Genomic DNA, 25,710 nt, shown 5'->3' with positions numbered 1-25,710 from the left:
CATGGTAACGGCTTCACAGTACTCTACAAGAGGGCTACCTCTGGTAAGGGGGAAAACTCAACATTAGAAATGACGTTTGGTCCAGACACTTACCTCCTATAAGGAGTTATCGGCTAGTAGTATAATACGGTATGTTCTTCTCTGGCACGCCTTTAACAGAAACTTTAAAGCTTAGCCAGGGTTTTCCGAATGGATTATATATTTCCTTTTATTTAACTTATTAACAGTCAGTGTTTTATTTCCCTTCATGATTACAAAGCAGTCCAAAATTTTTTGAGTCTACAAGGGGCTTGGGGGATGGGGGTGGGAGGGTTGCATGTTTAACTCCCACGGGAGCAAAAAGTGGTAGTGCTTGCACACACGTGTGCATCGGCCTGAGTGGTCCTTCTCCTGGGTACGACGCTACGCCGTTACTTCAGCCATCATCTCTCCTCCTTCATCGGTAATAAAACCCGCTATTCATTCTGAGGCCCCTCCCAAAATGATTTGCAACCGATCAGAAAAATGGAACATACGGGAAGTTCTCAATTTACAACAGTGGGTTTAGCAACCGAAGGTCCAACTAAAAGCGACATTTTTTTACAGTGGCATCTCCCCGCTCACCGGGATTAAACTTCAGAGGCTTCCTGACTCATATTTTACCACCATTGCCGTATCTCGCGGTGTTGCCCTGTTACCGATTGACTCGCAGCGATTCACTGAACAACCATGGCAAGAAAATGGTCCCGAACTCGCTGAACTTTCCCTTAGCCGCAGACATTTGGGTCTCAATGGTGGTCGTAAGTCGAGAACTATCGGTACATTCCAGATTTGGGGGTTGGGGGAACCGTCGTCTTCGTAGACAGCGTTCTTTTCTGTTTCTCTTCGCTGCGAGCTTCAATGAAGAATTTATCGGCCGACAATTGGACATTTTGGGAGCCCAGACCAAAACGCACTGTCCGTCGAGAAGTGCAACGAAGAACATTGCTCGTCTCGTCTGATCCAGCCATCGGTTTCTTTCGGGGAGGGAAGGATTTGAAATAAGTCTTCGTTTGGGGGATTTGGTTACCTCTGGTCCAATGTCCCGAACGCAAGCCCTTTGCAACGAGAAGTGTGTCACAGACACAATTATTAAAAACGAGATGAATGCATAGGTCGAACTCTCGAATCCTCTCTCGGACGTCAGTCCGTAGACTCGGCCCTAATTTCCATGTCCGACATCGGTAAAACGGAAATAAAAACAGAATTACCTCCCACCAAACCCCCAAATTGTCCCTCGAAGAACTTTTTTTAAAAAAAAAAATCCGATTTTAAAAACCGAAGGATTAGCTCGACCTCCTAGCTAAGTGTTTCGACACACAACTCTTAACCCCGTATCCTTGAGTTCGTAAGCACCCCCAAATCCTTCCATTGCCGAAAGCAGAAAGGGTATTAAAAATTCTCTTCTGGGGAACAAATTTTCAGATTTTTCTTTCTCTCCTCGATAGTCCGCGGAGAATCGTCTGCCCGTTTGACTGAAATTTGCCTTAAATTTAAGATTTCAGTTCGTCTCTGGAGTAAAAGAATAGTGAGTACATTAAAGGTCTCCCTTGCTGCTTCCAAATTCAGCGTTTCTTGACCTGAAGCACTTGAAAATGTAGGGACTTCAACTCCAGAATTTCCCGGGTCGTTTTCCGGGAACAAAAATGGTGGACAATTGGCTCGCTTCACAATCGCGATGTTCATTTAACCACTTAACAATCGCGATTTGCTTAACGAACACTGCCCAAAAAAAAAGTCGTAAAATTAAGTTGGTCACCCATTTCATGACCGGCATGACTTACGACCATAATTCCGGTTTCCATTATGGTCCTACATCTAGGACTATCTATTTTCTTTTCTATTTTGTCTGTTATTTAATTTCTGTTCTTTTCAAGGCAGGCCGCAGGACACCCAAGGGTGTATAATATTATCCGTCCAAATGAAAAGGAATGAAAATTAACGTAATTATGTTAAATTATTAAGGAAGTGGGGAAAAAATAAACCCCACACAACCATCCTCAAGTTTGCAATGCAAATTTTAAAAAAGGCAATAGGTAGTTAAAGAGTTGAAGTCCACACATCTTTTAAGTTTCCAAAATTGAGAGACGCTACGCTAGCTAATTCTGGGGCAACTAGCTATGACTCCTAGTTTCTAATTTAAGTCTGTCCGTTTAAATAAACGAGTTTTTGCTGCTGGTGACTCCTTTTTTGCTGCAAATGACTCCATTTGCAGATGAAGTGACTCCTTTCGTGCAACGCCAGAAGCAGAAAAAGCCCAAATCTGAATTTTTTCCCCCTTCCTCCTGGCTTCCATTCGGCTCTTGCGTTCGCTGGATGAGCCCACCCGTCGAGGCTCAAACCGAGCCCGCCGTGACATCAGCTGACAGGATTTGGGGTAGAGAGCAAGGGCACATCATCTCGCCGTGTCACACTGTGGGAGTCCCGGGCCACAGACTCGCCGGCCCGCCGGAGCAGGGAAGGCCTCCGGTAAAGTTCTCCGTCGTGCAAACTTTCGGGCAAGGGTTTGCGTTTGGTCTCAGGCAGCAGGAGCAGGCAAAGCAGGGCCAGGATGTTGAGGGAGGCCAAGACGATGTGTTCCAGGAAGGAGCCGTGCTGCTCTCGCACCCGCAACAGCGGGGCGCTCAGCCCTCCGAGAGAGGCCAGGGCCAGCGTGATGCCGAGACCCTTCCCTCTGTGGATGAAAATTGTTAAGATTAGCAGGAGCCTCAAGTTTTCCGCAGGGAGGAAAGGATGCAGGAAGGAGGAAGAGAGGAAGGAGGGAGGGAAGAGAAAGGACAAGTGATAGGAAAGAAGGAAGGAAGGAAGAAGGATTAAGGAAGGAAAGGATGGGGGAGGAAAGGAAAGAAGGAAGGAAAGGAGTGACGAAGGAAAGAAGGAAAAGAGATAAATAGGAAGGGAGGAAGAAGAAAGGAAAAGAGGAAGGAAGGGGACAGGAAAAAAGGAAGGAAGAAAGAAAGAAAAAAGAAAGAAAAGGAAAGAACAACTACAGAGAAAGGCAGAATGGAAGAAGAAAGGAAAAGATGGATGAATGGATGGGAGGAAGGTAGGAAGGAATGAGAAAAAAAAGAAAAATAATAAGGGAAGGAGAGAGTTAGGAAGGAGAAAGGAAAGGGGATCGATGGATGGATGGATGAAAGGAAGGAAGGCAGAAGGAAACAAAGGAAGAAGAAAAAGCTGTAATCATGAGGACTAGACACTTGAAGACAAAATGGGTGGATGAAAAGGTATGGAAGGGTGTAAATTTACACTGGAGATTTCTCCTCACTTCCCCGAAAGCTGTTTTTCTGTGCTTTAACTCAGCGACCGCCCAGTGCGGTGGGGAGGGAGGGCAAGAGGGAATGATTTTGGGTGAAGTGCAGGTGTGAGCACACAGCTTTATTTGTGAGTGGCGGGTCCATGTGCCCATGACTTGTGCGAGTAGGGTTGCATGCCTGCCACTCCCGTGGCCCCATTTGCGAATAGGCCTCAGCCCTCAGGTAGCAGGCTGTGGCCCAAAGGTTGGGGACCCCTGCATTAACTCTCTATTTTTCTACCCTGGGAACCCCTCCCTATTCTCTTGGGAGGGGGGGCTTTTCCCCCTGACCTGATTATGGTGGGGATGACTTCAGCAGCGAAGAAGATGCTGAGGGAGCCGGCTGCGTGGGAAGTGAAGAGTCCGAGAATGGAAAACGTTCTTCGGGCTGCGTTGTTGAGATCTGCAACGGAAGACAAAACGGAAGGTGTGAAAATGACAAAAAAAGGGAGAGAAGGGGAAGTCAAACAGGCCGGGGCTGCTGGGAGTTGTAGTCCAACATCTGGACAGCAGCACATTCCCAAAACCAGGATGACCCCGCAACAGCCATTTATAGCTATCTCATCAGAGAGAGAAAAAAGGTGTTTGATAAAGTTAAATGGCCAATTTCAACGTTTTCTTGGATCATTCCTCCCAATTTTTCTATTTCCCAGGGAGGCTTTAACATAGATTTTATTTTTTAAATTCTTCTCCTGAAATTGAAAGATGATTTTAGGAATTGATTTTTTTTAATAGGAGAAAGGCATATTGCCTCTTTTTATTTGCCCTACAACTGAACGGCGAGATTTATGGCTTGACAACCACAGATAATTAATACGGGGTAGCACTTTTCTGTACAACGATCCTTGCAATAAACTCATTTATTCTATTTATAGCTTACTCCCGCTTGATAACTTATTTCTCAACCTTGATAACTTCAGCACCCGTGGACCTTGATTCCCAGAATCCCTCAGCCAGCATGTCCACAGGTTGGACTAGAAGACCTCTAAGGTCCCTTCAAACGCTTCTGTTCTGTTCTACTTTATTCTAAGGGGTTAAAGACTTCTAATGTCTATTCTATTCTATTCTATTCTATTCTATATTCTACTCTACTCTACACTCTATTCTATTCTACTCTACTTTACTCTATATTGTACTGTATTGTATATTCTATATTCTATTCTATTCTACTTTACTCTATTCTATTCTACATTCTATTCTATTCTATTCTATTCTACTTTACTCTATATTCTATTGTATTGTATTCTACTCTATTCTATATTCTATTCTACTTTACTCTATTGTATTGTATTCTATTCTATATTCTATTCTACTTTACATTCTATTATATTCTACTCTACTCTAGATTCTATTCTATTCTACATTACTCTATTGTATTGTATTGTATTCTATTCTATTCCATTCTATATTCTATTCTACTTTACATTCTATTATTCTACTCTACTCTAGATTCTATTCTATTCTACTCTATTCTATTCTACATTACTCTATTGTATTGTATTGTATTGTATTCTATTCCATTCTATATTCTATTCTACTTTACTCTATTGTATTGTATTCTATTCTATATTCTATTCTACTTTACATTCTATTATATTCTACTCTACTCTAGATTCTATTCTATTCTACTTTACTCTATTCTATTCTACATTACTCTATTGTATTCTATTCTATTCTATTCCATTCTATATTCTATTCTACTTTACTCTATTGTATTGTATTCTATTCTATATTCTATTCTACTTTACATTCTATTATTCTACTCTACTCTAGATTCTATTCTATTCTACTTTACTCTATTCTATTCTACATTACTCTATTGTATTGTATTGTATTCTATTCTATTCCATTCTATATTCTATTCTACTTTACATTCTATTATTCTACTCTACTCTAGATTCTATTCTATTCTACTTTACTCTATTCTATTCTACATTACTCTATTGTATTGTACTCTATTCTATTCTATTCCATTCTATATTCTATTCTACTTTACATTCTATTATTCTACTCTACTCTAGATTCTATTCTATTCTACTTTACTCTATTCTATTCTACTTTATTCTATTGTATTGTATTCTATTCTATTCTATTCCATTCTATATTCTATTCTACTTTACATTCTATTATTCTACTCTACTCTAGATTCTATTCTATTCTACTTTACTCTATTCTATTCTACTTTACTCTATTGTATTGTATTGTATTCTATTCTATTCCATTCTATATTCTATTCTACTTTCTATTCTATTCTACTCTACTCTACTCTACTCTATATTCTATTCTTTTCTACTTTACTCTAGATTCGATTCGATTCTACTTTACTCTATTCTATTCTACATTACTCTATTGTATTGTATTGTATTCTATTCTATTCCATTCTATATTCTATTCTACATTACTCTATTGTATTGTATTGTATTGTATTCTATTCCATTCTATATTCTATTCTACTTTACTCTATTGTATTGTATTGTATTCTATTCCATTCTATATTCTATTCTACTTTACTCTATTGTATTGTATTGTATTCTATTCTATTCCATTCTATATTCTATTCTACTTTACTCTATTGTATTGTATTGTATTCTATTCTATTCCATTCTATATTCTATTCTACTTTACATTCTATTATATTCTACTCTACTCTAGATTCTATTCTATTCTATTTTACTCTGTATTCTATTCGATTCTACTTTACTCTATATTCTATTCTATTCTATATTCTATTCTACTTTCTATTCTATTCTATTCTACTCTACTCTATATTCTATTCTTTTCTACTTTACTCTAGATTCGATTCGATTCTACTTTACTCTAGATTCTATTGTATTGTATTGTACTATATTGTATTCTATTCTATTCTATATTCCACTTTATTCTATTTTACTCTACTCTACTTTATATCCTATCTACCCTACCCTACTCTATTCTAGCTTTACATCTTAGGCTGAAGATTTTCCTTAGAAATTGAGCCTGGGGTACTTACATTCACCCAGCCCCAGCAGGATCAGAGAGGAAATGCCGGTCAGGGTGGTGGTGAGGAGCAAAATCCCGCGACGTCCATACCGGTGTACGGTGAGGCACAGAAAGAGGCACCCGAGACCGGCGCTGCCAGCCGACAACAGGAAGGGGAAGTAGAACTTGGCGCGTGGGTCCTCCAGCGACTCCCAGACCTGTTGGTAGCAGTGGGAGATCGCGTGGGCTATGAATCTGAAGGAGAGCGAGCCGAAGGGAGAAACCAAAAATTGGCTTAAGCTTAGGTTCAGGGTCTCAAAAGCACGAGAACAAACCAGGATACCCCCGACGCAATTAGGATGGAAGGAAGAATCTCACCGACGTTAAAAGGACCCACAAGAGACAAATAAGAAAATCACTTTGGTCCAGTGGTTAAGGCACCAGACTAGAGAGCAAGGAACTGTGAGCTCAAATCCTGCCGTAGACATAAAAGATGGCTGGCTGACTTTGTGCCAATCACCAGAAGACCATGAGTTCTAGTCCTGACTTAGGCACGAATGCTGGCTGGGTGACTTTGGGCTAATCACCAGGAGACAGGGAGTTCTAGTCCTGCCTTATGCATGCAAGACAACTGGGTAACTTTTGGCCAATCACCAGGAGACAGGGAGTTCTAGTCCTGCCTTATGCACGAAAGACAACCTGGGTGGCTTTGGTCCAATCACCAGGAGACCATGAGTTCTAGTCCTGCCTTAGGCACGAAGGTTGGCTGGGTGACTTTGGGCTAATCCCCAGGAGACAGGGAGTTCTAGTCTCACATTATGCATGAAAGACAACTGGGTGACCTTGGGCCAATCACTAGGAGACGGGGAGTTCTAGTCCCACATTATGCACGAAAGAGAACACGGGTGACTTTAGTCCGATCACCAGGAGACAGGGAGTTCTAGTCCCACCTTAAAGATAATTGGGTGATTTTAGTCCAATCACCAGGAGACAGGGAGTTCTAGTCCCGCCTTATGCATGAAAGATAACATGGGTGACTTTGGCCCAATCACCAGGAGACAGGGAGTTCTAGTCCCGCCTTATGCATGAAAGATAACATGGGTGACTTTGGCCCAATCACCAGGAGACAGGGAGTTCTAGTCCCGCCTTATGCATGAAAGATAACATGGGTGACTTTGGCCCAATCACCAGGAGACAGGGAGTTCTAGTCCCGCCTTATGCATGAAAGATAACATGGGTGACTTTGGCCCAATCACCAGGAGACAGGGAGTTCTAGTCCCGCCTTATGCATGTAAAACTACTGGGTAACGTTTGGTCAATCACCAGGAGAAGGGGAGTTCTAGTCCTACCTTAAGCATGAAAGACAACTGGGTAACCTTTGGCCAATCACCAGGAGACAGGGAGTTCTAGTCCCACATAATGCACAAAAGACAACATGGGGGACTTTGGTCCAATCACCAGGAGACGGGGAGTTCTAGTCCTACCTTACGCATGAAAGACAACTTGGGTGACTTTGGTCCAATCTCCAGGCAACAGGGAGTTCTAGTCTCACATTATGCATGAATTATTTACCTAAAAAATGTTCGCTAGCACCTTGCCTCTTTTACCAAGTTCCCCTTACTTCAATTTTCACTGTTTTTTCCCCCCGTTCTAAGAATTTCTACATCTCTCAGCCGCCCACAAGTCTACCCCACCATTCCCGAAGCCTCCATAGGGTCTAGTAGCATGCAAAGTTCAACGTACGTGGTAAAACCAAGGATCAGAATGTTTTTCCAGATGTTCCTGCAGGACAGGAGGGTGCGGAGTGAAATCTGGGCAGCTGCAGGCAGATGACAAGCGTTGTCCAGCTCTGCAGGGTTGGCGGGAGATGGGAGGGGCCGGATCAGACAGTGGAGGAAGGAAAAACGGAGGTCCATCAGTGGAGATGTTATCACACCAGGAGAGCTGATGTCTACAGCAGTGTTTCTCAATCTCAGCAGCTTAAAGATGAGTGGACTTCAATTCCCAGAATTCCCCAGCCATGCTTAAACACTCTCTTAAAGGCCTCAAACCCAGCCATGGGGATTCTGGGAGTTGAAGTCCACCCATCTTCAAATGGCAGAGACTGAAAAAACACTGTCTTAAAGGTCCCAAAACCAGCCATTGGAATTCTGGGAGATGAAGTCCACCATCTTGAAGCAGCCGAGGTGGAAAAACACTGTCCTAAAGGCCCCCAAACCACCCATGGGGATTCTGGGAGTTGAAGTCCACCATCTTGAAGCAGCCATGGCGGAAAAACACTGTCCTAAAGGCCCCCAAACCACCCATGGGGATTCTGGGAGTTGAAGTCCACCATCTTGAAGCAGCCGTGGCGGAAAAACACTGTCCTAAAGGCCCCCAAACCACCCATGGGGATTCTGGGAGTTGAAGTCCACCCATCTTCAAATGGCAGAGACTGAAAAAACACTGTCCTAAAGGCCCCCAAACCACCCATGGGGATTCTGGGGGTTGAAGTCCACCCATCTTCAAATGGCAGAGACTGAAAAAACACTGTCCTAAAAGCCCCCAAACTACCCATGGGGATTCTGGGAGTTGAAGTCCACCATCTTGAAGCAGCCATGGCGGAAAAACACTGTCCTAAAGGCCCGCAAAACCACCCATGGGTATTCTGGGAGTTGAAGTCCACCCATCTTCAAATGGCAGAGACTGAAAAAACACTGTCTTAAAGGCCCCCAAACCACCCATGGGGATTCTGGGAGTTGAAGTCCACCATCTTGAAGCAGCCGTGGCGGAAAAACACTGTCCTAAAGGCCCCCAAACCACCCATGGGGATTCTGGGAGTTGAAGTCCACCATCTTGAAGCAGCCATGGCGGAAAAACACTGTCCTAAAGGCCCCCAAACCACCCATGGGGATTCTGGGAGTTGAAGTCCACCCATCTTCAAATGGCAGAGACTGAAAAAATACTGTCTTAAAGGTCCCAAACCCAGCCATGGGGATTCTGGGAGTTGAAGTCTACCCATCTTCAAGTGCCCACGGCTGAAAAACCCTTCCTAAAGGCCCCCAAACCAGCCATGGGAATTCTGGGAGTTGAAGTCCACCATCTTGAAGCAGCTGAGGCTGAAAGACACTGTCCTAAAGGCCCCCAAACCAGCCATGGGTGTTCTTATCCTCGACTTACGACCTGACAGCCAGCAACAGCCAAGCAGCGCCTGATTGGCTAAGACGCGGCTTGGCTGAGCGCGGGCTACTCAGGACGTTTCTATTGGCTACCCTGCTTGACGACTCTGTATAAATAGCTCCCTCAGTTCCCTCAGCCGACAAGGCGACGTTTCCCCCCCCCTCTCGCTCTCGCCTCCTCGTCCTATTCACGGACACTACCATGGCGTCAATGCCTCCCGTCGCTCCTTATGGAACCCCAGGCGAAACGTGGGCCGGGTTCATGGGACGCTTCGAGTGTTTTTTAATCGCCAACGGCAACTACGACCTGCCCGCGGACCGCAAGGTCTATTTTTTCCTCAGCTGCTGCGGGTCCGGTCATGTTCAACTCTGCCAGGGCTCTCGCCGCGCCACTGCCGGCTCATGCCCTCCCCTGGGACACGCCAAGTTAAAAAATCACTTCGCTCCAGCTCCCTCAAGGATCGCACACCGTGACGCCTTTCGCCAACGCGTACAGAAGGAATCCGAGCCCGTCAGCCCATTCCGTCAATCCTTGAGGATGGCTGCGATCCCGTGCGAGTCCGCTGACCTGGACGACTCGCCGGTGGAGCAATTCGTGTGCGGGGTCCGGAACCTCCGCCTGAGGCGGCATTGGTTGGCCCGACCGGAGATCACACCGCAGCAGGCGGTGGAAGAGGCCAGAGCCGCGGAGCTGTCTGACCAGTCCACGGCTGAGATGTTCAACAACCAGCTACCTCCTCAGCCCAACCGAGCCTGCCTCATAGACGAGCTCGTGCCATCGGACGATCTCGAGGACGAGGACCAGGTGGACCGGCTGGGGGCCGTGCCTAGGCGCCAAGCGCAGCAGCCGTTCCGCCAGACCGCGGGGAGCTGCCTTGGTAGTGGAGGCAACCACGCCAGGACCGCTTGCCCTTTCAAAGCTTCAGCGTGCCGCAGATGCCACAAGAAGGGTCAGCCACGCCTCGACCGGATCGAAGATCACAGTCTCCCTTTTGCTCAAGGGGTCGCCCTGCACGACGGAGGTCGACTCTGGGTCCTCTGTCTTAAAGACCCCCAAAAGCAGTCATGGGATTTCTGGGAGTTGAAGTTCTCACGTCCTAACTTGACTCACAAACATGCAATTACAAAGTGCTAACTTATCTCAGAATTGTGCCGAAAGGATCCCAGTTTACAACTCACACACTGTGCTATGGTAATGCTGCAATGCCCAGTCAACCAACTGGAATGACAGGGTTTTTTTTTTTTTTTTTGGCAAGCTGCAATACTCACCATCCAGGGCCTCCCGGGTCTCGGGTTCCTGGGCGTTGCCATCTTGGCACAGGGCTAACAAGACGTCCTTGGCCCGAGCTGTACGACGGGTGGCCAAGAGCCAACGGGGAGATTCCGGATACAACCCTGGGCAGCTAGGGAGAAAGGGAGGATTAAAAAAAGAGGGAAAATTAATGAGGGAGGAAGGAAGGAAGGAAGGAAGGAAGGAAGGAAGGAAGGAGAGAATTTAAAAAAATAAATAAAGAGGGAGGAAGGAGGCAGAAGGGTGGAAGAGGAAGGAAGGGAAAAGTATTTTAAAAAGGAAATATTAAGTAGGGAGGGAGGAAGGAAGAAAGGAAGAAATTTTAAAAAGAAAAATTAAAGAGGGAGGGAGAGGGAAGGGAAGGAGGGAGAGAATTTTAAAGGAAATATTAAGTAGGGAGAGAGGGAGGAAGAAAGAAAGAAAGGAAGGACGGAATTTAAAAAAGAAAAATTAAAGAGGGAGGGAGAGGGAAGGAAGGGAGAGGGAATTTTAAAAAGGAAATATTAAGTAAGGAGGGAGGGAGGAAGAAAGGAAGGAAGGAGGAAATTTTAAAAAGAAAAATTAAAGAGGGAGGGAGAGGGAAGGGAAGGAGGGAGAGAATTTTAAAGGAAATATTAAGTAGGGAGAGAGGGAGGAAGAAAGAAAGAAAGGAAGGACGGAATTTAAAAAAGAAAAATTAAAGAGGGAGGGAGAGGGAAGGAAGGGAGAGGGAATTTTAAAAAGGAAATATTAAGTAAGGAGGGAGGGAGGAAGAAAGGAAGGAAGGAGAGGATTTAAAAAAGAAAAATGAAAGAGGGAAGGAGAGGGAAGGGAGGGAGAGAGAGAATTTTAAAAAGGAAATATTAAGTAGGGAGGGAGGGAGAAAGGAAGGAAAGAAGGAGAGGATTTAAAAAAGAAAAATTAAAGAGGGAGGGAGAGGGAAGGAAGGAAGGGAGAGAGAGAATTTTAAAAAGGAAATATTAAGTAAGGAGGGAGGGAGGAAGAAAGGAAGAAAGGAAGAAGGGGATTTAAAAAAGAAAAATTAAAGAGGGAGGGAGAGGGAAGAAAAGGAGAGAGAGAATTTTAAAAAGGAAATATTAAGTAGGGAGGGAGGGAGAAAGGAAGGAAAGAAGGAGAGGATTTAAAAAAGAAAAATTAAAGAGGGAGGGAGAGGGAAGGAAGGGAGAGAGAGAATTTTAAAAAGGAAATATTAAGTAAGGAGGGAGGGAGGAAGAAAGGAAGAAGAGGATTTAAAAAAGAAAATTAAAGAGGGAGGGAGGGAGAGAAGGAAGGAAGGAGGGAATTTAAAAAAGAAAAATTAAAGGGAGAGGGAGAGTGAGAGGAGGGAAGGGAGAGAATTTTAAAAAGGAAATATTAAGTAGGGAGGGAGGGAGAAAGAAAGAAAGAGAGAAAAAAGGAGAAGATTTAAAAAAGAAATTAAAGAGGAAGGGAGAGAGGAAGGAGGGAGGGAAGGAAGGATGGAGGAGGGGAAGGAAGGAGGAAAGGAAGGGAGGAGGGAGGGAGGAAGGAAGGTTTTGTAATTCATGTTCAATAAAAATAAAAAGCCAAAACAGGAAGGGAGCTCATCTTGCAAACAAACAATTCTGCTAATAAATAGGGAGAAACAAGCCTCATCCAGCGAAGATGAACAAACAAACAAGGATTAAACCTGGAATGAGGAACTGCCTTGCCAAGATTTCAAGATTCTGTGGTTCTATATTAACAATAAAGCAGCATTTGAGAGACCTTGGGTGCTCGTTCCCACTATGGCCTACTTGGAAGGGCTGAGAAATTTCTCCCAAACTCCTCTCTAACGTGTGGCCAAAACGGGCCTTCCGACGAACGTCACAATTCAAGACAAAACTGGAAACACAAGGAATAGAGCCTTGTGTATCTTGCTCAGCTCCCAGCAGCCCCGTGGGAAGCCTTATTTAAAACATTTCCATGGCAATGGCTGAATTTAAACACGTCCATTTGTCTTCTCACTAAGCCAATTGTCCTCTGGAAGGCGGCAGGAGGGCAGGAAGTAACCCGAGGTCTACGATTTATGCAGATTTATGCAATTTTTGCCTCGCATTCCTGAAATGCAGAAAGATCAGCGCATCTCCTTGGTTTTATAAGGGACTAGCCGGATACCCGTGCTACGCTACGAAACTGTGTGATCGGGCTTGATACTTAAAGCTTGAAAATTAATGTACAATGTGTAAGCTCCTTAGCATCAGAGTGTCTTAATATAAGGTAACGGGCAGTTGGAACAGAGTTCTTTTCAGGTGGGGAGAGGGAGTAGAATGTCTAAACTTTCAGCCTGCAGGCTGGATGAGTCACGCACTGGCCATGCCCACGCCCGGTCTAGTGAAGGGGGCAACACGAGAGCGTGTTAATATAAGGCAACTAGCAGTTGGAACAGAATTCCTTTCAGGTGGGGAGGGGGAGTAGAATGTCTAACTCCTTAGCATCAGTGTGTGTTAATGTAAGGTAAATGGCAGTTGGAACAGAGTTCCTTTCAGGTGGGGAGGGGGAGTAGAATGTCTAATTCCTTAGCATCAGAGTGTGTTAATATGAGGCAACTGGCAGTTGGAACAGAGTTCCTTTCAGGTGGGGAGGGGGAGTAGAATATCTAACTCCTTAACATCAGAGCGTGTTAATGTGAGGCAACTGGCAGTTAGTACAGAGTTCCTTTCAGGTGGGGAGAGGAAGTAGAACATCTTAACTCCTTAGCATCAACGTGTGTTAATATAATATATTGTACTGTATAAGAACTACTGATGATCTGATGGCATTTTGAAAAATCCTTTCTTAGCAAGCACCTAAGAAGCCAAGAGGAACATACGTGTCAAATTTCAACTTCGTAGGCTTTATAGTTCTGGAGATTTCTTGATGAGTGAGTGGTATTTGCCTTTTATATAGAGAGATAATAGTGAAATAATATTATTTACTTATACATAATAATAATCTTTCAACTTCTAATTTTTGCTTCTATTATCTAACCTTTCCCATGTTGAAAAATATTCGGTATCTTCTTTATCTTTTATCTTTAACATTAACGTATCCATTTCCACGCAATCTAGTATTTTTGTCATCTGCAAAAGTTTCCTTATTTTTCAAGTGCTGTCCAAATAGAATTATTGATGCGGTCAAGACACGTACTATGGAATATATATTCCCTTTTGTCATATTTTTCTCGTAATATACCTAACAAAAATATTTGAAATCTTTACGTTGTTTTATCATTTTCTCTAACCATGTATGTATATTCCTCCAAATATTTTTTTTTCTTGTCTTCGGATTCCCAGTCTCTGGTAGGGAACAGCATCAAGATGGTTTGATATTGACTTTCCTTCTCACCCGTTGCTCTTTCCTGGGGCCGAGTGGCCATTTCTCTCCTTTTAATGGTTCTGGCATCCCTTCCTCAACGTTGCTTGACCCAGTGTGGAGAAAGGTAAGTCAACTTACCCATACAGCAGGCAAACCCCCATTCCGGTTGAGATGACCCCTTGTAGAACACGCCAACTGCCGCAGACCCACGCCAGACCCAGGAGAAGGAAGTGACCTCCCACCTGGACAAGGTCTCCTGCCATGGCTACCGGCAGCCGTTGCGAAGGACAACACAACTCCAAACCTAGGGAAGGAGAGAAGGCAGGCAGGGCGTTGTAACTCAAGAGGCAGAATAGAGGCTCAAGTCCTCACCTTACGACCAGAATGGAGCACAAAATGCATTTATATTTTATGTATTACTAGCTGGATACCCGTGCTCCACTACGAAACTATTGATCGGGCTCGATAAACCAATACTTACAGCTTGAAAATTAATGAGTAGTTACGGTCCCACAGAAGCCTCTCCTCTCCTCTTTCTCTCCCTCAGGCTGGTCCCATTGATCCTCTCCTATCCCCTTCTCTCCCTCAGGCTTGCCCCACAGAGGCCTCTCCTATCTTTATCCCCTTCTCTCCCTCATTCTAACTCCTTAGCCTCAGAGCTTTTTTCAGATGGGGAGGGGGAGTAGAATGTCTAAACTACCAGCCCGCAGGCCGGATGAGTCTCGCGCTGGCCACGCCCAAGTGGCAGTTGGAACAGAATTCTTTTCAGGTGGGGAGGGGGAGTAGAACGTCTAACTCCTTAGCATCAGTGTGTTAATAATAATAAAGCACCTAGAAGCCAAGAGGAACATATGTGCCTAATTTCACGTTTGTAGGCTTTATTGCTATTCCATTCTATATTTTATTCTATTCTATTTAATTCTATTCTATTCTATTCTTTCCATATTCTATCCTATCCAATATTCTATTCTACTCTACCCTATTCTACTCTATCCGAAGTAGGAAACTTAAAAAGTCAGCTTTGGCCCATTTTACGACTTTTCCTGCCACATTTGTTAAGCGAACCACTGCAGTGGCGAAGTTAGCAACTTGGCCGTTAAGTGAATCTGGTTCTCTATTAATTTAAGGTTGCAAAACATTTCACTCTGGGACGTTGCAACCGTCATAAACGTGAGTCCAAAATCACGGGGATGCTGCAATGGTCCAAAGTTTTTTTTTCAGGGCCCGCTGTAACTTTGAACGGTCGCTAAATGGAACCGTTGTAAGTCGAGGACGACCTGTAATCCAAACCATAGCTGGAAGTTTACCGCGGCATTCTCTAAAGTTGGCAATTTTAAGATGGGTGGACTTCCACTCTCAGAATTCCCTGGTCATTTTTCCGGAAAACATTTATGGACAATGGGCTCACTTAACTGTAATGTTCACTTAACAGCCATGTTTAACAAGCACTGCCAAAAAAGGGTATTAAATCATCTCGGTCACGTGAGGACTCATTTAACGACCGGCATGACTTACAACGATAATTCTGGCCTCCATTATGGTCCTAAGTGGAAGACTACCTTCCCCCTCCACCCCAGTCCCATTTTGTCTGTTATTTAATTTCAGCTATTTTTCAAGGCACCGAAGGGCATGTAATATTATCCGCCTTAATGAAAAGGAATGAAAATTAACATAATTATATTAATTAAGCAAGCAAAAAAAAAAAAACCAACAACAACAACCCACACAGCACAGCAAAATTAGCAAATTTTAAAAAAAGGGAACAAGCAGCTAAGTGCTTCTCCAAGTTTAAGGATAAGGGCAGAAGATGATGGGATTTGTAATCCACGTCTGATGAAGCATTTCTCAAATCTCCCACAATTTACGGTGCGTAAACAATCCATGTTTCAAGCATTTTGGAATTACAATAATACAATACAATAGTAGAGTTGGAAGGGACCTTGGAGGTCTTCTAGTCCAACCCCGCCTAGGCAGGAAACCCTATACCGTTTCAGACAAATAGCTAATTTGAATTAATTTTGGAATAGCTGCATTTGAAGGCCCGACGTATTCCTGGTTTCAAGATTGGACAAACCAAACTAACAAGAGTTGGAAGGGACCTTGGAGGTCTTCTAGTCCAACCCCCTGCTCAGGCCGGAGACCCCTATATCACGCGGGACAAATAGTCCAATCTCTTCTACAAACCTTCCAGTGATGGAGCGCCCACGATTTTGGGTGGCAAGCTGTTCCACAGGTTAATTGTCCTCCCTGTTAGGAAGTTTCTCCTTCATTCCAGCTTGCTTCTCTCCTTGGTGGCTTTCCATCTGTTGCTTCTTGTCCTACCTTCAGGGTCTCTGGAGAAGAGGTCCGACATTTCCCAGAAAGGCAGCTGCCTTTGGAGGCTGAGTGAGGAGGAAGAACGGCTGGGGCCTGCTCCGGATGTGCATATGCACAGAGCAGTTAGGAGAGGAGAACAAGGGAGGACAAGGAGTCGACTGGGGAAGCAAAGCACAGGTGGACGCTGAACGGCCCCTCCCTGGCTGGGGAATAAATAGAAGGAAAGGGGAGTGGTGGTCGTAGGAGACAACAGTTCGTATTTCTGAAGATTTTGCTCATGGGGTTTCGTGCCACAAAGACTACTTGCCAGCCTGGGAGCTGCCCTTGCAATTATCGCAAGGAACTGATAAGGTCTGTACTGCAGTTAACTCCTTGAAGGACTCCTTTTGTATGTTTCTTGCTTCTGTTAAGGAAGGGTCAGAACAACTGGAGGTTATAACATATAAAGAGCAATTGCAGGAACTGGGTATGTCTAGTTTAATGAAAAGATGGACTAGGGATGACATAATACCAGTCTTCCAATATCTCAGCGGTTGCCACAAAGAAGAGGGGGTCAACTTATTCTCCAAAGCACCAGAGGGTAAGACAAGAAGCAATGGGTGGAAACTAATCCAGGAGAGAAGCAAGCTAGAACTAATGGGGAATTTTCTAACAGTTAGAAGAATTAACCAGTGGAACAACTTGCCACTAGAAGTTTTGGGTACTCCAACACTGGAAATTTTTAAAGAAGCGATTGGACAGCCAATTGTCTGAAATGATATAGGGTTTCCTCCCTGGGCACGGGGGTTGGACTAGAAGACCTCCAAAGACCCTTCCGACTCCGTTATACTTTTATATATGTCTTCCCCGTCCTAATTGCATTTTATTCCTTCCTCCTTTTGGGACTATTATTTTAAAACTCATTCAAAAAACCGGCAAAAATTTAGGGCGTCGAAAGAAATACGTTAGGCTTCAGGCCTTGCCATATTTTAAAAACATAATTCACAGCCAGCGCTTCGGTTCCTAAGCCAGGATTGTGGGTCTCATCCAGCCGTCCAAAGAAATCCCAATTTGGTGGGGCGATGCACGGAAGCCCCGGCGTGGTACTTACGGGTAACGTAGAGAGCGAGTTGCATGGCACCTAGCATTGTGCCCCACAGGCACCGGCCCAGTATGAAGACGGAGGGAGAGGCGGCGAAGGCTGCCAGGAGACCCACGGGGCAGCCGAGAGTCAGCGCCAGGAGCAAAGTACTCCGTCGCCCTATACTGCGAAAAGCAAAGGAAATCGAGAGATTACAGGGCAATCCTCGACGTATGACCCTCATCGGGACGGCAGAGGCGGTTGTTAAGTGAGCTGTGCCGGATTTTGCCCGCTTTTCCGCATTGTTGATCCGAGCGGTGTCGGTACGTAGGTTTTGCGACCTATCTTGCCGTCGTTCTTAAGTGAATCCCGGCAGTTGTTAAGCCAGTAAGACGGTCGCTTAAGCGACTCTGTCATCCCCAAACGAGAGTTTGTCAGACGCCGGCTGGGAAGGTCACAATCGCGTGACCTGCAACGGTCGTAAGTGTGAAGACTGGTGGGAAGTCCCTTTTGCCAGCGCCGAAGAATCGTTAAACAAATGTTTCTGAGTCCTCGACCTACGACCCACCACTGAGCCGAACGTTTCCCATCGCGAAGCGAGACGTTTGTCAAGGTGAACCTTGCCCCATATTACGATGTTTCTTGCCGCCGTCGTTAAGCGAACCATTGCAGTGGCGAAGTTAGCGACACGGCTGTTAAGCGAATCCCGGTTCCCCTTTGACTCTGCTTCGTAGAAGGTCGCAAAATGGGATCAGGTGACCCCTGGTTGATGCGACCGTCATAAATACGAGTCAGTTGTCTGAATTTCGATCATGTGGCCATGGGGATGCTGGTACAGTCATTGAGTGCGAAAAACGGTTGTAAGTCACATTCTTCGGTGCCGCTGTAACTCTAAATGGCCACTAAACAAACTGCTGAAAATGGTGGACTACCTATACTTGAGTTTTTCTTTTTCTTTCTTTTTCTTTCCTTCCTTCCTCTGCTTTCTTTTTTTCTTACTTTTCTCTTCCCTTTCTCCCTCGCTTTTTCTTCCTTCCTTCCTTCTTCTTCCTTTCTTTTCTTTCCTTTCCTTCCTTTTCTCTTTCCTTCCTTCCTTCTTTCTCTTTCCTTCCTTCCCTTCCTTTTTTCTCTTTCTTTCTTCCTTTTTATTTCTTCCTCTTCTTTCTTTCCTTCCTTTTCTCTTTCCTTCCTTCCCTTCCTTTTTTCTCTTCCTTCCTTCCTTCCTTTTTATTTCTTACTTTTCTTTCTTTCCTTTCTTCCCTTCCTTTTCTCTTCCCTTCCTTCCATCTTCCTTCCTTTTCTCTTTCCTTCCTTCCCTTCCTTTTTTCTCTTCCTTCCTTCCTTCCTTTTTATTTCTTACTTTTCTTTCTTTCCTTCCATCTTCCTTCCTTTTCTCTTTCTTTCCTTCCCTTTCTTTTTTCTCTTCCTTCCTTCCTTTTTATTTCTTACTTTTCTTTCTTTCCTTTCTTCCCTTCCTTTTCTTTCCTTCCATCTTCCTTCCTTTTCTCTTTCCTTCCTTCCCTTTTTTCTCTTCCTTCCTTCCTTTTTCTTTCTTACTTTTCTCTTTCTTCCTGTCTTCCCTTCCTTTTCTCTTTCTTTCCTTCCCTTCCTTTTTTCTCTTCCTTCCTTCCTTCCTTCCTTTTTATTTCTTACTTTTCTTTCTTTCCTTCCATCTTCCTTCCTTTTCTCTTTCCTTCCTTCCCTTCCTTTTTTCTCTTCCTTCCTTCCTTTTTCTTTCTTACTTTACTCTTTCTTTCCTGTCTTCCCTTCCTTTTCTCTTTCTTTCCTTCCATTTTCCTTCATTCCTTTTCTCTTTCTTTCCTTCCTTTTTTCTCTTTTCTTCCTTCCTTCTGTCCTTACTTCCCCCCTCTCTCTCTCTCTCTCCTTCCTTCCTTGTATATGCCACTCATCTGGAGGGGCCCCCTAAGTGACTAGCAATCTGTAAAAATAATTAACCAATAAAAAAACCATATGAAAACCATAAATAGCAACACCATTTAACTGACAAACCAAAAACTCCCGTCCGAACCTTCCCATTTACCTGTCCACCAGGTGACCCAGGAAAACGGCTCCTGCTGCGAAGCCCAGGAGGAAACAGATCTGCTCCAGAGGGATCACCCAGCTGCCAGAATGATCCAGGGACCACTGCGGACAAAGAAAAAAAAAGATTTTTAAAATGTGCATATATATATATATATATATATATATATATATATATATATATATATATATATATATATATATATATATATATATATATATATATATATATATGTTGTAATTGTACTGATAAATACATACATACATATATATATATATATATATATATGTTGTAATTGTACTGATAAATACATACATACATATATATATATATATATATATATATATATATATATATATATATATATATATATATATATATATTTAATTCCTTCATTCACACCTTCGAAGGAACAAATGCGTAATTTAAATCGGATACCTACCTATCTACTCTCTCTCTCTCCCTACCTACCTACCGTATTTCTCTCTCTTTCTCTCCCTCTCTATCCCTCTACCTACCTACCTACTTTTTTTTTAATTTGCCTCTTCAAAACCTTGGTGCGCCTTATACTCTGGTGCGTCTCATACTCCGAAAAATACGGTACATTACATTGGCTTTTTTGACAGCTGCAGCACACCGCCAACTCACACTCCTGGCTTAGCATCGAACTACCGTAGTCCTCATCTTACAACGGTTCACTTAGTGTCCGTTCAAAGTCACAACAGCTGTGAAAAAGGTGACTTATGACCCTTTTTCACGCTTACGGTCCTTGTCGCACCTGCCCCAGTCGCGTGATCCAAATTCAGAGACTTGGCAACCGACACATAGTTACGACGGTCGCAGAGTCCCTGGGGTCACATGATTCCCCTTCCGCGACCTTTGGATGAGCCAAGTCAAGGGAGGAGGCAGGAAAGCAGATTCACTTAACAACCGAGCGGCTAACATAACCACTGCAGCGATTCACTTAACGACAACGGCGAGAAAGGTCATAAGATGGAGCAAAACTCACCGAGCCACTGTCTCCCTTAGCAAATTTGGGGCTCCGTGGGTGGTCGTATGCCAAGAACCATCTGCGGTGGTCTGCCGGTGGCCTGCGGAGCTGGCAGCAGTGAGGAGATTGGGGAGGGGCATGGGCGAGTCCTGGAGTCTGGGGAAGGCTCGGACGAGGGCTCTGCGTCGGACATCAGCGAGGCAGAGGAACAGGGGGAGCCTGTTCCCAGTGCATGCATGCGCAGAGTTGCCAGAAGGCAAGAACAGTCACGACAAAAGGGGCAACTCGGGAGTAAGGCTTGGAGATGATTGGCCCCCTCCCATAGGACATAAAGAAGGAGCAAAGGCACATGAGCCTTTGCAGGAAGCAACTTTGTTCATTGTGGTCGGTTTAAAGTTTGTAGCTCCGTTTAGACTCTGTGCTCCGTGTGGCTTGCAAAGCTAACTGCCAGTTAGGCCTTTGGCAGCGTTTCAAGGGAGAGAAAGGTGGGTGCTTATCAGCCTTCTCCCGAAAGACTGTGGCAGACTTCTGTCGGACTCTTGACAAACTATTTGTGGCTCATTACGGGGTCTGAATGAACATCATTCACAGCCGTTGAAATAAAAAGAGAGGTCTTGGAAGGAAGCGTGTGCTTTTTACTGCCTCAGGAAGCCTAGGTCCGAACACTGTCCGAAATCATGAAGCGTTCCATTTTGCGTCCTATCTTTCTTTTGCCACATTCAGAAATCAACATTTCAGATCTTTAGTTAAGTCCCAGCAAACAGTCTTTCAAGGGTGAATTTCAAACACCAACCTTCTCAGTCCTTGGACAGTTGCCAGGCTGATAAGCTTCCAAAGGCAACAATGTACAAGAAAATACTCGGCAAGGAATCTCTGAGAGCCACGAACAAATCTTCACACTAATTAAACGAACTGATGGCCTCCTGCAAACTCCACTCCCCTGTCGCTCCTCTTTTATTTCCTCTGGGAAGGGCCATTCACCGACCGCTGTTCTTAACTGTTCCCTTCTCCTGGCAGCTCTGCGCATATTGGGAACAGGCTCCAGCTGCTCTTCTGCCTCACTGATGTCCGACTCTGAAGGCAGCTGATAACTGTCGGACGGCTCTGGCCCCCTCTCTGCCTCCGACGCAGATCCCTCCTCCGAGCCTTCCCCAGACTCCAGGACTGGCCCAGGTTCTTCCCCAACCCTCCTCACTCTCCGAATCGGCTGCCAGCTCTGCTAGCGCAATACTTAAAAAACTAGAAGCATTCAATAAAATTTCTCTTTCCAAAGATCAAAGCCACGCCACGTTTCCTAAATGGGCTTCACGGTCTTGAATAAAACCAACGGAAAACCTCTTGCTGATCACATTTCGGAATTGGTGTCCCTTTCTTCTTTTGTTTGTGGAGGAAAACAACGCCCCGTTTCTCCATTGTTCGGCCCAGAAGCAGCTTTGACTAACACAAACAATCCCTAATCTGTGTTTTAACACGTTTCCAGTTGCACCATCTGCAGATAACACGTTTAACATTCTCCTTTTTGACATTTTGACGTGTTTAGTCTTTGATTTTTCCTTGGCGGCCTCCAATCTCTGCGACTCAAGAACCGCCTAAAACACTTAAAAGGAAAATAGACGACGAATCTTTTATTCGCTTTGATTAACGTACACTTAATAATGCCACGTAAAGCCGCGATTCTACTTTAGCGTAAGGCTACGTTAACCGAATTCTACTTTTATCCTAAAGCTACGTGAACAGCAACCATGAAAGTTCCAGTAGTCCTCAACGTACGACCACAATTCAGCTGAGAAAAAAAATCCGTCGCTAAGCAAGATCACGGGACGGTGGGGATGCTGCCACCGTCGTAAGTACGAAGACTGGTTGTTAAGTCACTTCTGTCACCGACAGGACTCTTTTCAGGTAGTCCTTGACTTACGACCACGATTGAGCGCCACATTTCTACTGATAAGCGAGGCCGTTGAGTTTTGTCTCATTTTACGACCTTCCTTGCCACAGTTGTTAAGCGAATCACTGTGATTCTTAAGTTAGTAACTTGGTTGTTAAGTGAATCAGTAGGTCGCAAAAGGGGATCACGTGACCCCGGGACACTGCGACCGTCATAAATATGAGTCAGTTGCCCAGCGTCTCTATTTTGATCATGTGACCTTGGGAAGGCTACAATGGTCGTAAGTGTGAAAAACACTCTTAAATCCCTTTTTTACAGTGCCGTTGTAATTTCTGTCGCCAAAACGAACAGTTGTAAGTCGAGGACTACCTATTTCAATCTCCCACCATCTCTTTTACAGCCCGAAGGTTCTTCCTTCTCTTTCTCCACCCATTGTGCAGCTCTGGGGCAAGGCTGCCTCTTCTCTATTTCCTAGGTTGCATTTTTGAAGTCTTTTGCATAAATCATCACAATGAGAATATACTGCGGAGCAAAACTCAGCACTGGTGACAGGAAAGGCATCTGGCCAGTAAACACTCAGCTCCATTCAGATGTCCAGATTCAGGAAAACGAAGTGGTGAAGATACTCACCTCTGTCACTGGGTTGCTGGTGAGGATGGGGAGTCCCCCAGAGTCCCCACTTTGACCATGGGGGCCATGACAGGTGGCATTATCGGGCAGCTTGGTGCCGTTGGAGTCCCCGCAACGACGCAGAGGCGTGAGAGCGAACAGGACGTCTGAACCCAAAGCCAAACCCACGAGGACGCAGGGAAGACAGCTGAGGGCCAGTAGAAGGCGCTGCCGACGTTGGCCCCGGGCCCCCAGGCGCCCCAGCAGCCATTCAAAGGAGGGAGGGCCCGCCTCCGAAGCCGAGGTGGTAAAATCCCTTCGAGGACCCCCGGGATCTTGGATCGGGGGGCTGGTGTCCATGGGAAGCGTCTGCAGAAGGGGGGGAGGAATGGAATGAATAAGGCAATAAGGAAGAAGTACAAGAGAGAAAATCGAGAGGGGAAAAGAAGACGGGTTGAAATGAGCGATTTGTGAACTGTGGCCCCTTTAAGACGGGGGGACTTCAACTCCCAGAATTCCCCAGCCAGTAGGAGTTCTGGGAGTTGAAGTCCATCTGTCTTAAAGGGGCCAGCGCTGCTTTAAATGAACGGCTGCCTCTCTAAACAGTCTTGCCTCGTTTTTTGGATCCAGCAATCCTCAGATGAGGTGATCTACCCCTACGCCCAATACAGATAGTCCTTAACTTACAACGGTTCATTCAGTGACCATTCAAAGTTACAACGGCATTGAAAAAAAGTGTCTTATGACCGTTGCAGCATTCCCATGGCTACGTGATTTAAGCTTGGATGCTTGACAAGCGGCTCATATTTACGACGGTCGCAGAGTCCCCGGGGTCGCGTGATCCCCTTTTGCGACCCAGGGAATCCGGATTCACTTAACCACCGTATGACTCATTTAGCAGCGGCAGGGATTCACTTCACAAATACGACAAGTCATCAAACGGGGCAAATCTCGGTCTCGCTTAGCAACATAAATTAGGGGCTCCATTGCGGTCGTAAGTCGAGGACTACCTGTCCCGCTTTACAGAAATACTAACTCGGGTTAAAATAAACCAAGAATCTTGGCTTAGGGCAGGGGTCGGCAACCTTAAAACATTCAAAGAGCCACAAAGGTCCTAAACGGAAGCTGCCCCCTGCCCCGCCCCCCAATTCTGGAGCCAACCAGAAGTCCAGTTCCCCCACCATAGAGTCTCCTCCTAGTGCGGCATCCTTTTTCCTCTACCTGTCCTATCCGAAAGCCCTATCAATTGTACAGCTGACCAGCGACAGGGAGCCGCAGCAGAGGGATAAAAGAGCCACAAGGGGCTCCAGAGCCGCAAATTGCAGATTTTTAGCATATGGGGAGAGAAAGCAGATTATGGGAGTCCAGACAAGTAGGTTGCCTTGCAATTCCCACAATCAGCAGCATGGGGGTGCCATTTCCCTTGGTTCAAGGGGTCCCAACCTCAGGGCAGTATCACCAGATTCCTGAGTGTCAGGAATTTAACAGGTCAGGTCGTTCTGACAACCATTTGGCCCCAAACCATCGTCCCTCCCTCGAAAGGCAGGAGACCACCCTGGCATCCACACACGGGGCTGGCTGGGGATTCTAGGTTTTGCAATCCATCTAGGTGACGCTGGGCATTACATCTGGGGAAGCTGGCTGGGGATGCTAGGTTTTGCAATCCATGGGGGGGGACACTAGGCCTTGCATCTGGGGAATAATGGCTGGGGATGCTAGGTTTTGCAATCCATCCAGGTTGACACTGGGCATTACATCTGGGGAAGCTGGCTGGGGATGCTAGGTTTTGTAATCCATGTGTGGGGGGGAATGCTAGGCCCTAGCTCAAGACCCACCTTTTTCAATTATCTGGCCTGGCTCAACCGTAGTTTATCCTTTCCTCCTGACAGTCCTTTTAAATTTGTAATTTTATTATGGGGTATTTTTAATGGTTAATTTTATTATTATTATTGTGATATATGTAATTGTTACCTCCTCCGTGTCTGTGTCCGTGTATGTATATGTATGTGTATGCTTATATGTATTTATGTATGTTTTTATTGTACGCCGCCCCGAGTCCCTTGTGGAGAGGGAGCGGCTAACAAATTAAATTATTAATTATTATTATTATTATTATTATTATCTGGGGAATGCTGGCTGGGGATTCTAGGTATTGCAATCCATGGGGGCGGGGGAGAATGCCAGGCCTTGGAACTGGGGGAAAGCTGGCTGGGGATGCTAGGCTTTGCAATCCCTCCGAGGGAACGCCAGGCCTTTTGCAACGCCATCCATCCAAAAGCTGGCAAGGGGGGGAGGAGAGAGAGGGGGCTAAGGGAAGAAAGATGGGCTTTGTAGTAGCCAGGCTGAAGAAGAAAGCATGGAGCAGGGGGAAGAGACAAAGCAGCGAAGGATGCAGATAATTTGGGGGGGGGGGACTAAGTGGGGAGAGGGGGGGGCAAAAGAAGCGAGGAAAAGCCGGGGGGGGGGCGTGAGAACCCAGCCTGGAGATGCTCAACTCACCCAACGCCAAGCGGGCGCCCACCGACGGCCGCAAGACTCCCCGAATCCTAGCCGCCACCGCCCGGGAATTCCAGGCCGAGGAAGCCGGCAGTCCCCGCCCCAAGGCCGCCTCTTCCTCCCCCCGGAGCCGCCGCCCCCGGCTCGACGCAGCGGCCTCCTGGGCTCGCTTTAGCCAGCCCGGGTCTGCAACCTGGCGCCCGCTGCAAATGAGAGTAGCACGCAATAGCAATTCGGCCAAGCAAGGGGCTTAGGACTTCGGACTTGGGGAGGGGGCGTCATCATCATCATCCCCTCC

General features: G+C 45.4%; 1 protein-coding gene across 1 annotated transcript; it reads right to left on the bottom strand.

Annotated features, from left to right (window-relative positions):
* Positions 1-181: 181 nt before the first annotated feature.
* Positions 182-25,710, bottom strand: LOC309381616 (solute carrier family 22 member 17-like). Its single transcript, XM_081932804.1, has 10 exons — positions 25,416-25,710; positions 22,938-23,285; positions 19,432-19,535; positions 17,421-17,575; positions 14,153-14,318; positions 10,699-10,832; positions 8,015-8,120; positions 6,303-6,526; positions 3,605-3,716; positions 182-2,692 (listed from the first exon to the last, which is right to left on the bottom strand). The coding sequence occupies exons 2-10, from the start codon at positions 23,274-23,276 to the stop codon at positions 2,377-2,379; spliced, it is 1,656 nt and encodes a 551-aa protein (XP_081788930.1). The 5' UTR covers positions 23,277-23,285; positions 25,416-25,710; the 3' UTR covers positions 182-2,376.

This window comes from Natrix helvetica, assembly GCF_964273705.1.
Source record: "Natrix helvetica genome assembly, chromosome: Z".
Classification (NCBI taxonomy): Eukaryota; Metazoa; Chordata; class Lepidosauria; order Squamata; family Natricidae; genus Natrix; species Natrix helvetica.
The sequence above is the reverse complement of the archived record's forward strand: the minus strand, read 5'-3'. Positions and strand labels throughout refer to the sequence as shown.

Bases quoted from the DNA above. Each gene is read 5' to 3' on its own strand.
- LOC309381616 (XM_081932804.1), bottom strand. From the start codon at position 23,276: ATGGACACCAGCCCCCCGATCCAAGATCCCGGGGGTCCTCGAAGGGAT. The intron at 14,319-17,420 runs GTAAGTACCACG...CTCCTTCCCTAG, and splicing joins ACTCGCTCTCTACGTTACCC to GTTTGGAGTTGTGTTGTCCT. The intron at 6,527-8,014 runs GTACGTTGAACT...GCTCTCCTTCAG, and splicing joins CTGATCCTTGGTTTTACCAC to ATTCATAGCCCACGCGATCT.